We start from the raw sequence: 15497 nt of genomic DNA, 5'->3' as shown, positions 1-15497 counted from the left end.
GAAGAATTTGGTTATTAGTAATCCTGGATATCCAAGGTTGGTTGGTTTTGTAATCATATTAATTATTTCTTCTACATTTCTGGCACCCTATTCCTTAGGCGCTACATATCTTTTATCTAATAGCTGTTTGTACTTTGTTTCTCATTGAAGTAATGTTTTATTTTGAAATGTATATACTGACATTATCTATTTATGGCATTGTGGATAGCTCGACAGTGATTTGACAATGATAGAGTGCAGACCCACAGCAGTCTATTCTGCTTCACCCTACATCTGAAGACTGTGCTGAAAATAGCAGCATCTTCTTACTCTGTGGCTGCCATTGCACCTCTGAAGTATTATATTAAACTAGTGATGGTAATCTTAAAAGTGCACTCATTTGTTTGTGTTTACATGTGCCTCTGTGAGAGGTTTTTTATCCCTTTTTAAATTGTTCAGAAAGCACATTTTAAGTTTGTAGGTGAAAGTAATCCAGGACTTCTGTGGGAGAAAGGAATTATACACTGCACCGGTTAGGCGCGCAAGTGCCACTGCAGAAACAATTGAACTGTCAAAACTAAAAAAAGAAAAAGGGATTCAAAACATGGTCGTAAACTGAGAAGATAGATTACTTTGTGTTTAACAAGCCTGAGACTGTGAGACTGGAAACTTTCAGTCTGGATTTTATTGTGCCACAGCCAGACGTGAGGATGCAGACTCAAACAGTGTGACTCGATCTGAGTTGCAAAAATGAAAAATTCAAGTTTGGCTAAATCAAAAGCTAGATGGGGTTTAGCTTTCATACTGTGAGTTCTTGCCTGGGCTTTAGTCTTATAACTCAAAGGCCTCAATCCTATCCTTAACTTCAAATTGGAGCAGCAAGGACACGATTACCTGGCACTGTCTTCTGAGACGGAGCAGAAATCGTGGCCAGACTTTCTATTGTGTACCTAGTTAAAGGTCACCTGCAGGCTGCAGCTGCCTTTTTCAAATTCACACAATGTGCACATTTTGTTTGGAAAAAAACACAAAAGAGTTTCACAGACAAAGCAGGCTGAACAGAGCTGAGTTATATCTATTGGGCCTTCCTCTTTTTATTGCAAATTTTTCTGTGTTTTGTCCACCACTAGTAAAAAATACGGTCACTTACAATATGTCTAAATGGTTTTTGAATCTTTAGAGTCTATGTAAATATGTTATTCTAATCTTCACCATGCAAAAACTCAAACAATGTGACAGAAACCCACCAGGAAGCCACTCATGACCCTTTGAGCTGCCAGCAGACAAATGTGTTTAAGAAGTCATCCTTCCACTTTGTCCAAAGACATGTGTTCACTGAAACCTAGACAGAAAAAGGTGTTAGGAGATCAGACGGTTCACCTTTCACTAGACGGGTTGAGGTAGTGGCTCTGTGTTTTGTCTCAACGGCCTTGATGAAATGAGGGCTAAAATTAACCAAGGAGCACACATGCCTCCCCATGACCCTGTGGTGTGAGAGCCACCAAAGGGCTCTCACACAGGAATGTGCACTAAAGAGGGCAATGAAAGACAAAGAGCTTTGACTGGAAGGCTATACACGTGAATTTGCCCTGATTCGCCATCACCCTGATTATTTCCTCTATGAGAAGTTAATGAACATGTATTATCACCACTCCAGTGTGATTTGATTGTCTTATTTTTGTCTTAAAAAACAAAAAACAAAAACAAAAAACCCAATTAGGAATATGTAAAATTAGGTGAAATATTTTTGTTTAGTTTCGCATCTAGGTGCTTGTGTAATTTCTAACTTTCCTGAATATCTTCTGGAACATCCAAGTATAATTTTTTTTAAATGTATTTGCATAGTAATTTGATTTGTTGTTTAAGCTTTAAATGTCTAGATAATACCAGCTGGTATGCCAATGATACAAAAGTGGGTTAAGTTACAAATTAACAGACATGTGGGACAGGAGTGTAAAGTAAGGCACCATCTGCCTCCTCTAGTAAAGATGCCCTTTACTTGGTGTTTGTGGGTGGGATCAGACAAGCCTTTGAACTCAACCTTCATTTTGATCTCAGATACACACTTTAAAATTTTCATGACAGTATCTCCCGTGGCTGTAATTCTATCATTTCGAATCACAGCCTCCACCAAGGCAAAAAAAAAAAAAAGCAACTGCCAAAATACTCTAAACGGCCGCTGTGAGAGTCTTTTCTGTCGTCCGTGTGACTCGAACCATATTTTGCAGCAAATCCTAACAACTGAGACGCTAGAACAAGCTAATCCAAATTGTTTGTCTAAATGGTGTAGATAAATCCTCTCTGTAATTCACCTGCAAGATTTAGTCGGCTTCTTTCAGTTGAGTATCTCTGCAGAATTTATTAGAGAAACATAGAATTTCCTGGTGAAAATAATCAATTTCAGAGGTTTATTTTTTCTCTTGATATTCGGATTTACATAGTTCAAAAAAGGTGTTGGCACTGTGTGCATTTGTGACTTCTGTACATAACATATGCATGCATGACAGCTGTTGCTACCTCACATCCACCGTAAAAAGATAAGCCTGAAAAATGCACGTCTCTGTAACCCTTTGTACCTTCTCAACCTTGTGGAAAAGGACTAGATGGGAAACGGGGCCAATTGCCTGAGAGTTTTATCTACTTGGAATTCCTTCAGCTCAGGGTTGCCTTCAGTTAAGACCTGAGAACCTCCATTCTTCTGATAAAAGCTGGACAAAACAGACACATGCTGTGCTTACGGACGGTTACTGGATCATACTTTAACCCTGTAAGACCCAACCCATAAAAAATAACCAGAAAATTCATTTTAAAATTATGGCAAGTATTGATCTTGTTGATGAGATAGAGGTATCAGAAATTCACGTATCAAATATGATACAAAGGGAATTATAGAGTTAATACACATGTTCCACTCACCTGCTTTTGTTAATCCTTATTTAAGGCAAAGAAAATCCTTTGAGTTCAAAGTATAGTTTGAACCCTATAACTAAAAACACCCACTGGAGTGCAGCACAACCCGTTTCAGTAACTGTTGGTTAACAGACCAGATTCAGAGCCTGTTACAACTCCTTAAAAAGAGTAAATTGTCTTTTGTTTTTAAATTGTCTTACAACAGTACTCCTATTCCCATTGTTGGTACATCAAAACATGCTTTGCTTACTAAAATAAATCCTTCCATAACAGTTTGGAGATTAAAAAAGAAAAAGTGATAAAAATAAAAAAAATTAAACATCCTGTGCAGTGAATAAATAAATAGATATAAATAAATAAATAAAAAATCTGAAGTTTATATAGTTTTGTATCTTTAAAAATCAAAAAAAAAAAAAAAATCAAAGACAGTGAATATGTGCAAAAAATAATCCCTAAAAAAAGTCTTTAAGCTTTCATTAAAACTTTAAATTAAATTAGTGACTAGTGGCCAGTATCAATAAGAGGGATAATTTCAGGAGCAAAAAAAGTTTATATTTTAACACCTGACGAGTAGTTTGAGACACACATGGTTGTGTAGGTGCCTGAAATGGAGTGGCCTAGTGTCGAGTCTGTGGCCCTTTGCTATGTGTTTTCCCCTGCTCTCTTTCCTGTCTGCAAATAAAAGTCAAAAGCCAAAAAATAATTTAAAAAAATCCAAATATCTATCCTTTAAAAACTCAAACTCAAATTGTAGCCCAAATGACGTATAAGGACACCTCTGACAATGTAGGAAACTCACTTTTTGAGATCATGTGTTTATCAGTCCAGTAGAAATGTTTATCTGCATCTCAAGCCATACTATCTTTTGCCACAAATGATATCTAGGCCCATACATACAGTGAAACTCACACAGGGCCATGACATAACTTGTAGTGAACCCATCTGCTCAGCGGTACAGCCTGCTTGAAGGGCAGAAACAATCAGTTACAATGAATAATATCTGTCCGCTGCTGTCAGCCCTCTTGTCAGGATACATAACACAGCTGAAAGTGATGAGAGCTGATATACTGTATGAATGTGTCAGGCTTGTATGAGAGGCAAAGGACCATGACTATGAACACATGAAAACACTGTTAGGACAGACTTTTTATAAAAAACAAGAGGGATCAGCAAACAAATTGTTTTATTTTTGTTAACATGACATCACAGCTCATGGCACTGGTCAAAACTAATGTTATATTCACACCTGCAGAGGTTTCTAAAGAGCAAAGGAGCAACAACTTCTATTTGACATTCAGTAAAACAAAATAAGTTGCTAAGTGTTATTAGAGGAAAAGGGAGAAGTGGCTGAGGGATGGGGGTGAAAGTTCCAGTGTAAAGGGTGCTAGGCATGAACACATGGTGTCCTTGGCGACAAGTACAGACACAGCCAGCTTTGGCGTAGCACCACTCTAATTAGTGGCAGGTCCTGTCAACACTGCTTCAGTCTGTGGGGGTTTCAACAAAAGTTGGGGCTTGGATTACAGCGTTTGAACTGTGATGTCCATCTATGCTTCCAGCAGTTTAAAAAAAATCTAAATTCCTCCCATTCAAAAAGAAAGAAAAGGAAAAGTCGGAACTGCAGCACAGTTTATATGTGAGGTTATTATAACAACCGCTTGGTCTCTGTGTCTTCCTCTGCTATCAGCCTAAAATACAGGAGCTGGCTGACACTTGGTGGAGGCTGCAGGGCAAAAGCCGTGTCAGTACCCACACCTGTAAACTTGCCTGTCTTTTCCTGTTATCGCTACAGGATAAGTGGGCATGTCATGACGCATCCTGGTGTCAAAAAACTCTGCCCTTATCAGGTTGTGTTCAAGAGGCAGAGGATGCTAAAGAAGAGACAGAGGAGTGAAAGGACAGTGATGGAGGGCATTTTAGAGGCCCCACACAAATGGTGCTGCTGACAAGCTCTTACACTTTTTATAGAGCGAATGAACGCTCTAGAAGTCGCCATAGTTACTCCCTCACGACCTGTATCTGCACATTTATTTGTACTTCCATCTGGTTGTGCAGATTTAAGTCCCCAGAGCAGCAGAGATAGCTTTGTTTGGGCAGTCATTCCAATGCAATGCATATAATGTATCTACCTATGCATGTGTGCTATACTTTACATTCAATAAGTAATGAACAAGTAGAGACTAGAACAAAGGGAGTGAAAAATCAAAATAAAACCAAACGAAGGGTTAAAAGAAAAAAAACAACAATTCAGACTCACATGCTCTGACAGAAGCTGCAGTACACACACATATCTGCCAGTACTTGCCTAAATCCATTTAAAGTGTCTGCATCTGCAACTCCCTCCTTTATTTCACTTGCACATCAATCTCCACCATGCTACATGCTAAACATAATCACTATGATTCTGTGCCTCTTCTGTGTCATTTAATCAGAATCAATGCTAAAAATCTGTCCTGTCAGCTCAAGTTAAAATTAAAACAGCTTACTTAATTTTTATTGGAAAAATCTAAAGATGGTGTAAGGTGACTGGGCTGCAAACACTTCAGGTTTATGGTGGAGCTGTACACAAAGCCACACCGAGATATCTTTCAGGAGAAATTCTGACAAGGGAGACTAAGTACAATCGGTGGTTATATTGTGGTTGCAATAAAAAGAAGCAGGTGATGGAGGAGGGAAAAGAGAGGGATGCAGTGAATTTGATGGGGTAGCTTTTGTGTCTGGAGACAAACAAATAAAAATGGTAGTAATATCCAATAATGCACATTCAGAATCCCCAGGTAGTAACTAAGGAAAATATGGATGAGCTGGTCTTGAAACTTTAAGGAAGATCTTTGTGTTCAGTGGTTGATTCCTTAATGATCTGAAAAGGGGAAAAATTCAGTTAAAAATAACAAAAAGAACAAATCTCTCGTGGGTTTTTAGTATCAGTTGCACAAGGCATCAGGTGTACTGAGCCACAGTGAATCTGTGAAAATCTGCAGAAGAGTTCAACATTGCCCTCCAGAGGGAATGGGTTAGAGGTGCAATGTGCAGATCGTCCTGAAGCAGTGTGAAAGACTTATACAAGCACTAATTCACTCGGTTTACTAAGTGGCTGGTTGATTACAGTAGCAGAATATAGTTAGTTTGCCAAGTTCTGTCCTTATGACTCCTAGAACATATGCTGCAGACCACTGACATGCCATGGAAAATGAGAAATGTGTGCAGATTAAAAAGATAAATTAAAGTTAAATAAATAAATTGGTGGTGAGGAGAGTGAGGTATGCTATGTCTGTACGATCCAGTGTTGCTCTTTGTGTTCATCCACATACCTCCCCATCCCTGGTCTCCACAGTTCGAACCAGGATGCTTCTCTTCACATGGGCCTCAGGAGTTTTAGTGTCCAAGTTAGTTTCTAAGGGAAAAACACAGGGAGAGTGAAAGGATATTAACTCTGACCAAACCTGCTGAAACACTATCCTCTGTTCACATTTGGTTTAGAGTACAGGTACAGGATTAATCTCTTTTTAACCAATAAATACTGTCCAGTTTAACTGCTGGTATTCTACAGCAAAAACAATTTAATCAGTCAAGGGAAGAAAATACCGAGGTTCAAAATTTAAACTGACCTCTAAACTGCATGTTGGAAAAACTTTGAACTGGAATCGTGATCCTGGAAGAAAAGAGACAAAAATAAATAAAAATCAGTATCACATACTATGATTTATAGTTAAATCTGACCAGACAAACTCTAACTCACCTGCTCTCCTCTCCCTCCAGGAGCTTCCTGTATGTGGCAATCTCAATATCCAGAGCCAGTTTGACATTGAGGAGATCCTGGTACTCCTGCAGGTGCCTTGCCATCTCCTCTTTCAGTGCCTGGATTTCCTCCTCCAGTCGGCTCACTGTATCCTGGTATCCCGCTGTTTCCATGGCACAGCGCTCCTCCATTTCCCGGAGCTGGCGTTCCAGTGACTCATTCTTAAATAGAATTATAGTTTTAACAGGCTATTTTATAGACAACAAAAAAGTGTGTGTTTGCCAAAAGTCCATCTGACTGCAGTGTAATTTGTGAACTCAAAATGTCTGTGTAATCTGCGGGATCTGGTGTACTTACTGTGCCACGAAGAGCCTCCAGGTCACAGGTGACCACTTGGATCTGACGACGATATTCATTGGCTTCTTGCTTGGCCTGGCGGAGGGCTTCTGCATTTCTATTGGCTGCATCTGTCAGGTCAGCAAACTGTGTACAAAGGTGAAACAGCTCGTTCGTATGTGGTGTGTGCATTAGCTTATTAGCTGTGAAACATTATCTTTATCTTTGTGCATTTTTTTTAAATTTTCACAGGAAATACAAAAAGAATTGTCACACATATACAATATGTGTTTTATGTCAGACAGCTAATTCTTCTCACCTTGGATCGATACCATTCCTCAGTCTCCTGCATATTCGAACTTGCCATGTTTTCATATTGGACCCTAATGTCTCTGAGAGCAGCAGTCAGGTCTGGTTTAGACACATCAAGATCAACATGGACCTGCTGGGCCATGATCTGCTCCTGTAACTCACGCAGTTCCTGCAAGGAGGAAGTCCAAATTTGATTGTGGTTAGTGGCAATTATTGGTGCCTTAATATTTCTCCTCCGTGACTTCTATTCCTTCAGTTGTATTCTTACCTCCTCATGAATTTTCTTCAAGAAGTTTATCTCGTCCTGCAGTGCATCAATCTTCCTCTCCAGCTGGACACGATTTAAAGATGCCTCATCCACATCCTATGCAAGAAATGAGCACACAGGGAGATGAAGTTGGATAGTCAGTCATACCGAACGTCTAAATTATTTAGTTGATGATTTCAGGGAACAGAATTACCTGTCTGAAGCCATTTAGATTATTTTCTGCATCCTGTCGGAGCCCGATTTCATCTTGCAGTCTAAGTCACACAAAGGAGAAAAATCCCCAAAATAAAAAAAAATTACTCAAATTTGTTTTTTGTAGGTTAATAGAACATCCAGTCTTTCCAGTTTTTGCTCTGCAAAATACTTTTATAGACAAAAAAAATCATAAACACGGCATTTATTTTGAGTTAACTTGTTGTGCATGAGTATGCCTTTTTGTCAACTCCTTCACAACTCAGCAAGAAGGAAACAAGCGTGGACGGATTTAAACTTTTTTTTTACAGTTTCTCATTTATGTTTAACAGAGTATCATCTGCAAGGGCTAAAAACATATATTTAAGCACATCGATTAGATTTGCGATATCAGCTTTACCGCTGCTCCCCATGCTGCTGGGGATGTGCGGGGCTCAGCTGAAAGGGCAGCTTACGCATCATTACACATTCACTCGAATCTAGCAGCCAGAAGCCTTTCCCACGGGATGGAGCAGACACACACAGAGACATAAAAAGGACGCATCTACGCACAGCCTCGTGCACAGATAGGCACCACCCTACAATCCATCTGCCATGCACACAGTGACATGGAACTCTAAGCATCTGTATGGCTTCATGGAGCGATTGCTGAATAGAGGGCTTCAAGAAGAGCAGCATGAATCACAAAAGTGACCTCTGACCAGAATCATCACTATTCATGCTGCATTATTTTAGAGGACCAGCAGCTGCGTGGTAATCGGAGGATGTAGTGTGAGAGAGACCTTTCGAACCATTAGAGGCTTCAAGTCAGTCATTCACAAGATTAAATTATAGATTCATGCCACATATGCATCTAAATTTAAAAAAAAAAAGGTGCATATGCAATGGCAGTGAATCAGTATTTTGGAGTAACAGGGGACTAGTAAACATCTGCCCGGCTGGCCGTTCCCTTTGTGTTGGGCTACCATTGTGTTTCCCTCATTCCTTCGCACTCACTCAATGGGGACAAGGGGTTCAGCGAGGATCAAGTTTGTAAAGAGGGATCCAGGAGTAAAGCTGGGGCAGAGCACAGTGGGCTGCATTCCAGCGGGTCTGAAATCTGCATATAAATGAACTGGCAATTATAAAAGAAAACTAAGAAAAAAAACCTTTCCACTGGAAAGAGTTTGTCTTATTTTGTGCCAAAATACATAAAATCTACTCCAGCTGAATGTGTTTTCCAATCAAAGACCAGCTAACCAAAAGCATTTGTCTAGAAAACACACTTTGTGGGGGGTTTTTTCACAGTCCAAATATATTTTTCAGAGTGTGTTTCAGGTTCTATTATGCTTTAATCAAGAACATGGAAAGGTTTAACATAAACATGGCTCCAAAACATCTGCACACTAACTGAAATATGAAATATGAAATTGAAATTCAGTACATAACTCTAAAAAATCTATAATATTTGAGTAAAGGAAGCACATAGGGGGTTCATTCCTACTCCTCCATCTTTTAAAAAAATGGTTATTCATTTAAATTTTAGCTTGTAACCCTAAACATAACACAAAATGCCAATGATATCACAAAAATCAAGTCTTTGATTATTAGAGTGTGCATTCAAGTAAAAAGAAAGCAAAAGGAGTTTGCATTTCTTTCATTATTCTTATACATACATATGCAATCTCTACAAGAGATACAAATGGGTGGTACTACTGTGTGATCATACATCACATCTACATGATCCTCCACCCACAGAAGTCCTGCCCTGCTCCCTCTTACTTCTGCTTAAGTACAGCCAGATCTGCAGCCAGGTTATCCCTCTCGACCTCCAGTCGAGCCTTGTTGTTGGTGAGACCATCCACTTGTCGTCGTAGCTCCCTGAGCTCCTCCTGGTAGATGTCTCCCAGTCGGCTTGGCTCCTTCCCCTTCAGCTGGTTCAGCTCTGCCACCAGCACCTTATTCTGCTGCTCCAGCAGGCGCACCTTCTCTATGTAACTGGCAAAGCGATCATTCAGGCCCATCATCTCCATCTTCTCGTTAGTTCGTGTTTCCTTGTACTGGGCCTTCAACAGAGAGTCAGCTGAGAAGTCCAGCCGGTCAACGGGGCTCCCCAGCAGCAGGGCTGTGCTGCTTGAGCCCAGGGAGATCCGTGACACAGGACTGGAGTGGGTGACATTGCGAGGGGTGCCATGCCAGGAGAGGCGGCTAGAAGAAAGGCCACCAATTCTGACTCCAGAGCTGCTCGAGCTCTGGGGCCCAAAACGCTTTCTGTACGAGGACTGGACTCTCTGACTCTCCATGTTGGGGAATGGAGCTCGTTCTGGGCACAAACAGGGCTTTTATACAGCCAGGCAACCAACCCCCCCAAGACCAAAGCAGAGAGACCACAGGGTGGGGCAGAGAGAAGGGAGGGTGGCAGGCAGTGAATGGGACAAAAAGGGAGAGCGAAGGGGTGGTTTACATGACACTCAAAAAGCTGTGTGCCAGGGATTGTCTGTGCTCGTCCACTCAACTACAAATGTCTCTTGGCTTTCTCCCTCTCCCCCTTTCTCCTCCCTTCTCCCCAGCCTCTAACTCACTCTCTCTCTCTCACTCTTACTTTCACCCTTTTTTGTCTTCCTCTCTTTCTTTCTGTTTGAGCTGAATGAAAAGGAATTTGTGTGACAGGGTCTGGCCACCAATTCAAGCTGACCACACATGCGCTCTCACAAAAACAGAAACACAGTTTGATCAAACAAAAGGGTGCTGGGGAGAGATCTTCGCTCTCTAATCAGAAAATAACTTTATATTGGCAGGTGGAGCAGGTACAGATACAAAGAAAGATTAGTATATTAAAAACATTGCTGAGTGTATTGGAAGTGTGCACAACAAAAGCCTGTGAAATCATTTGAGACTGGGGTCAAATGATTTCACAGGGTCAGTTGTGTGGAGAGAATCTAAGAGCTGTTGTCACTGCTCTTTCAATCACAGTTTAGGGCAGTAGTTATATAACAAAGGGCATAACATTATTCATGAACTCATCCTAAATAGGAATATTTATTATAAAATGTGCTTAATCAGTAACGAAAATTAAAGTATGATGAAAAAGTTCATATTACCCAGATTGGAGAAAATACATTTTCAACTAAGTATGTTAAATTCAGTTTAAATTAAATTGTATTTATACAGCACCAAATCACAACAGTTGCCTCACGGCGCTTTCTATTTTAAGGTAGACCCTACAATAATACATACAGAGAAAAACCCAACAATCATATGACCCCCTATGAGCAAGCACTTTGGTGACAGTGGGAAGAAAAAACTCCCTTTTAACAGGAAGAAACCTCCGACAGAACCAGGCTCAGGGAGGGGCGGGGCCATCTGCTACAACCGGTTGGGAAGAGAGAAGGAAAACAGGATGAAAGACATGCTGTGGAAGAGGGCCAGACATTAATAACAAGTACGATTCAATGCAGAGAGGTCTATTAACTAGTGCTGTCAGCGTTAATCCCGTTAAAATGACCTTAACGCCAAAACCGCATTAACGCGACAAATCTCCATTAGCAAGTTAGCGCAGCTCGCCCTGTGCGTGGGGCTGCACGGCAGTTAGCTTGTTAATGCATTAGCGCCATGCAGCCCCACGCACGGGGCGAGCCACGCTAACTTGCTAATGGAGATTTGTCGCGTTAATGCGGTTTTGGCGTTAAGGTCATTTTAACGAGATTAACGCTGACAGCACTACTATTAACACATAGTGAGTGAGAAAGGTGACTGAAGAAGAAATAATGCATCATGGGAATCCCCCAGCAGCCTACACCTATTGCAGCATAACTAAGGGAGGATTCAGGGTCACCTGATTCAGCCCTAACTACATGCTTTAGCAAAAAGGAAAGTTTTAAGCCTAATTTTAAAAGTAGAGATAGTGTCTGTTTCCCGAATCCAAACTGGAAGCTGGTGCCATAGAAGAGGGACCTGAAAACTGAAGGCTCTGCCTCCCATTCTACTATTACTCTAGGAACAACAAGCAAGCCTGCAGTGCTCCCCGGGCGCCCAATGGCTGCCCACTGCTTCACTGAGTGAATGGGTTAAATGCAGAGACGAATTTCCCCACGGGGATCAATAAAGTACTCAATAAAGTACTCTTTTACAGTGAAGTGCTCTAATAGTGTGATATGGTACTATAAGGTATCTTACCTTATAGTACCTTATGGTACTATAAAGATGAGATGGCACCTGATTATTTAAGACCCAGGCTTTTCATTATATATGCCATTAAATATTAATCTATAACACTTCATCTCAAAGCAGGAGCTTTTAATAGATAGATAGATAGATAGATAGATAGATAGATAGATAGATAGATAGATAGATAGATAGATAGATAGATAGATAGATAGATAGATAGATAGATAGATAGATAGATAGATAGATAGATAGATAGACAGACAGACAGACAGACAGACAGACAGACAGACAGACAGACAGACAGACAGACATCTATTGCCTTTCAATAGAAAGAAGAAAAACACTTCCCAATGAAACGGTTAAGACTTGGAGATGTTCACTGTGTCTGGTTATTAGATGTCTTGCTGTTTCCAAAGACAGATGGATGGCAGAGATGAGTGGGGTCAGGTGGTGAGATGTGGGGAGGAAGGGAGTTGGTGAGTAAAGCCTTTTAATCTGAACTCTGAGGACTAACAGAGTCTGCATTGCAAAACCATTATCATCCATTACCTTGACAACCACAGAGCTGGCTACCTCAGACCACCTCAGCTGATCTTTTTGAAGAAGATGTGATTTATGGAAATGCGATTTTGACCAAGTGCCCATTTCCTTCTGCAATAATATATCCCTCATGTCAAGAACAGAGTATTTTGGCATGACAATAATATTATTAAAAACAGAGCTGAAAAAGACACAAAAGTACTAAAGGTTTAGGGAAATACTGCTGAAAAAACTATGAGTAATATTGGTTTTATTTTGCTGACAAGATACAGTAAATAACTCTAAGTAATTTTAATGAGAAAAGCTACGGTAACTGTGTAGCAAGTTTCTTTCTTTTCTCTATCTCCTCTTTCTGTGTTCATGTCTTTCTCCTCAGGTGTTCCCTTCTCACTATCTTTAATTTATATTTTATATATTTCATATAAGTCTTTTGTATCCATGTTTGGTCATGCAAGTTTTTGTTCTTCACCTTTGTTTGATTTTGCCACCTATGCTTTATCCCTAATGAGCCTTCTGGGTTTATAGAAACCTCACTCTTCCTTCTGTTCTTTGTTCTGGTGTCGTTTGTGTAATCCTCAGTGTGTGTCCTGCTCTTGTGTCCTCATGTTTCCTGGCATTTCCTACTTCTTTGGACTTTTTGTATCACATTTGGAACCTTGATCAACCTCTATAAAGGCTTGCCTTTTGTTTAGTTCTACATTTGGGCTCTGCACCCCCCCCCCCCCCCAAAAAAAAAAAAAAACAAACAGTTGCAACATGGTAAAAAAAAAAAAAAAGTACCAGTATTTGGTTAAATTCCAGAAAAAATATCAATTCTGTTTTTGTTTGGTGTTGGAAAGATCAGACTGGCAGTAGCACATTAACTTGCTGAAGGTAGTAAAAACCACAACAGCAGTGGTTCATAAAGGATTTCTTTGTTACTAGGCCATAAAATCACAGGGACTGTAGACCAATCATAGTGCCTTTATTCAGTGGGAGACAGTGAATAAAGGCCCTAGGACTTTACTATTTGGCCTCTGAGTGTTGTTGCTAGTAAAGAAGAAAAACAACAACGCACTGTCTTGAATTCTAATTGGTATCTCTTAATGCAGGTTAAACAAGATGGCACACTGTAAGTCTGGCAGAGATTTGTTGATTAAAAAGGCTCCATCTCTAAGGATTAATAGCATGCTTGCATCATTAAGGTGACAGTAATTGTTTCGCCCCTCTGAATTTTTCCGGCAATCACCACCGTTGCCCCAGTTCTGGTCACTGAGGTAATATGACCTGATGATTAAACATCCACGCAGAAAGAGAGTAAAAGTGGTGCTGCAGACCTCTCCTTCTCTTTGCTCCCTGCTGCAAGAGTTTTATGAAGGGCCAAGTCAAACAGCTGATTCATAGATCCAGCACAAGAAGACCATCTCATCTGCAGGACTTACAAAAAGAAGGGGTGTGGGGCAGAATCTTAAAACTGAAATGATCTCAGGCCAAGGTAAAACTGCAGCCAGCTAGGTTTGACTGCTCTGGCATTTTGCGTCCAGAAACCCCAGTGTGAACCTCTCAGCTACCATTCTTCAACCTGGCTGATGTCTGAATGTACATGGCCACATACCAAACTGAATCCTGACCAACAAGCTGGAAATACAACTATCTCAGCCCCACCTTCATCACTACATCAAGGACAGACAGGGTTTAAATTAAGGGATAGGCCTTAATCAAAGCTAGGTGCTTTGGGTTTAAAAAAAAAGTGTTACACCCACAAAATGATGTCCTGCAACAAATTAAACAAGATGAATTTAACCTTTCTGCATTAATCCTTGTGAACATGAGACTTGCATCCCCCAACGACTATGCAGGTGGGGAGAGTGCTTGATTGTGTCCCTCACACCCCTGCTGCACTTGTTTGGTCAGGACAAATTATACTTTTTAGTGACTTTGCATAATTCCCTGCATAGTTGAGCCAACTCAGACACTGATATTGTTAGGAATATTAAAAAACAACAACATAATTTAATGCAGATTTTATTTATGCCTAAAACTAGGCGTATTTCTTGTCTGTAAACTGATCCTCATGGTGCAGTATAGTTTTCATTTTACTCCTTGTCCTTCTTGAGAGAAATTATTGTACATGAGATTACTATGAACCTACCATATCTTTACATTTACCTGGTGTGCAGGGCTCTTGGCTGATTAACTGAGACTTGTGGAGGGAAAATAAGTAGATTTAATTTTCTGCCATTATACAAAAATGGTTCTTTCCTTTATATAAAAACATCCTGTTATAAGTTAAATATTAAAAACATATAAAATTCTTAAACCTACTTCCAATTTTCCCTACTAGTCACATATAATACAGGGGCACTGAGCTCCTTTAATTTATATGCTTAATTAAATCCCATCTAAGGAGTGTGTGGAGCGTGCCTGTCTGTCTGAATCTCCTACTTGCTTCATTCAGCTTCAACGGTGGGAAGGTTTTCATACTTTGATTATTTCCATAACACTCCCCCCCCCCCCCCAAAAAAAGAGGACTAATTGGGGAAAATAAATGAAAACACCTGTTCTTGTGCAATAAACAAAGGATCTGAGCACTCTCCCACTGCTGGTACTGACTGTAGGCTGGTGCCGATGGAGACTTGACAGTTAAAAACAACACAGCTGAATGCTTGGGTTCTACTGAAGCTGCAAGGCCTTATGGGAAAAGGGTTTTAATGAAAATCAGGGGGGCTTAACTGGGACAGACTGAACAGCAATATGACTCAGCACCACTAGGTCCAAACAGAGCGTAGCCACAAAGAAGACGTCAGAGAGACGGGGTTTAGAGCCCAAGCTCCAGTCTGCCTGTCAGCAGGAATGCTGGGGGCCCAAATACACACAGATAGCTCTGCTTACCCTACACATCACATAATGAGGATGGCACTCAGATAACAACCCAAGCTTCACTTGATTATACTCAGGTCAGAAAATCATTAACATGTCAGAATTTACAGCCTCATTAAAGACAAGAAAGAGAGGGCACGCTAGAGTTTTTGTTGGATAAGCGTTAACATCATCAGCTCACAGTAATAATCCTAACCTTCAGATATTTAGAGGCCT

General features: G+C 40.4%; 1 protein-coding gene across 1 annotated transcript; it reads right to left on the bottom strand.

Annotated features, from left to right (window-relative positions):
• Positions 1–4055: 4055 nt before the first annotated feature.
• gfap (glial fibrillary acidic protein) lies at positions 4056–10081 on the bottom strand. The gene is made up of 9 exons (XM_004552438.3): positions 9498–10081; positions 7738–7798; positions 7545–7640; positions 7284–7445; positions 6986–7111; positions 6629–6849; positions 6498–6541; positions 6201–6283; positions 4056–5749 (listed from the first exon to the last, which is right to left on the bottom strand). Exons 1-9 carry the CDS (start codon positions 10016–10018, stop codon positions 5708–5710), a joined length of 1356 nt encoding a protein of 451 aa, XP_004552495.1. The 5' UTR covers positions 10019–10081; the 3' UTR covers positions 4056–5707.
• Positions 10082–15497: the final 5416 nt, after the last annotated feature.

The sequence above is a fragment of the Maylandia zebra genome, linkage group LG4 (assembly GCF_041146795.1).
Source record: "Maylandia zebra isolate NMK-2024a linkage group LG4, Mzebra_GT3a, whole genome shotgun sequence".
In the NCBI taxonomy this organism is placed as follows: Eukaryota; Metazoa; Chordata; class Actinopteri; order Cichliformes; family Cichlidae; genus Maylandia; species Maylandia zebra.
Note: the sequence above shows the minus strand (reverse complement) of the source record. Positions and strands in the feature narration are given on the sequence as shown.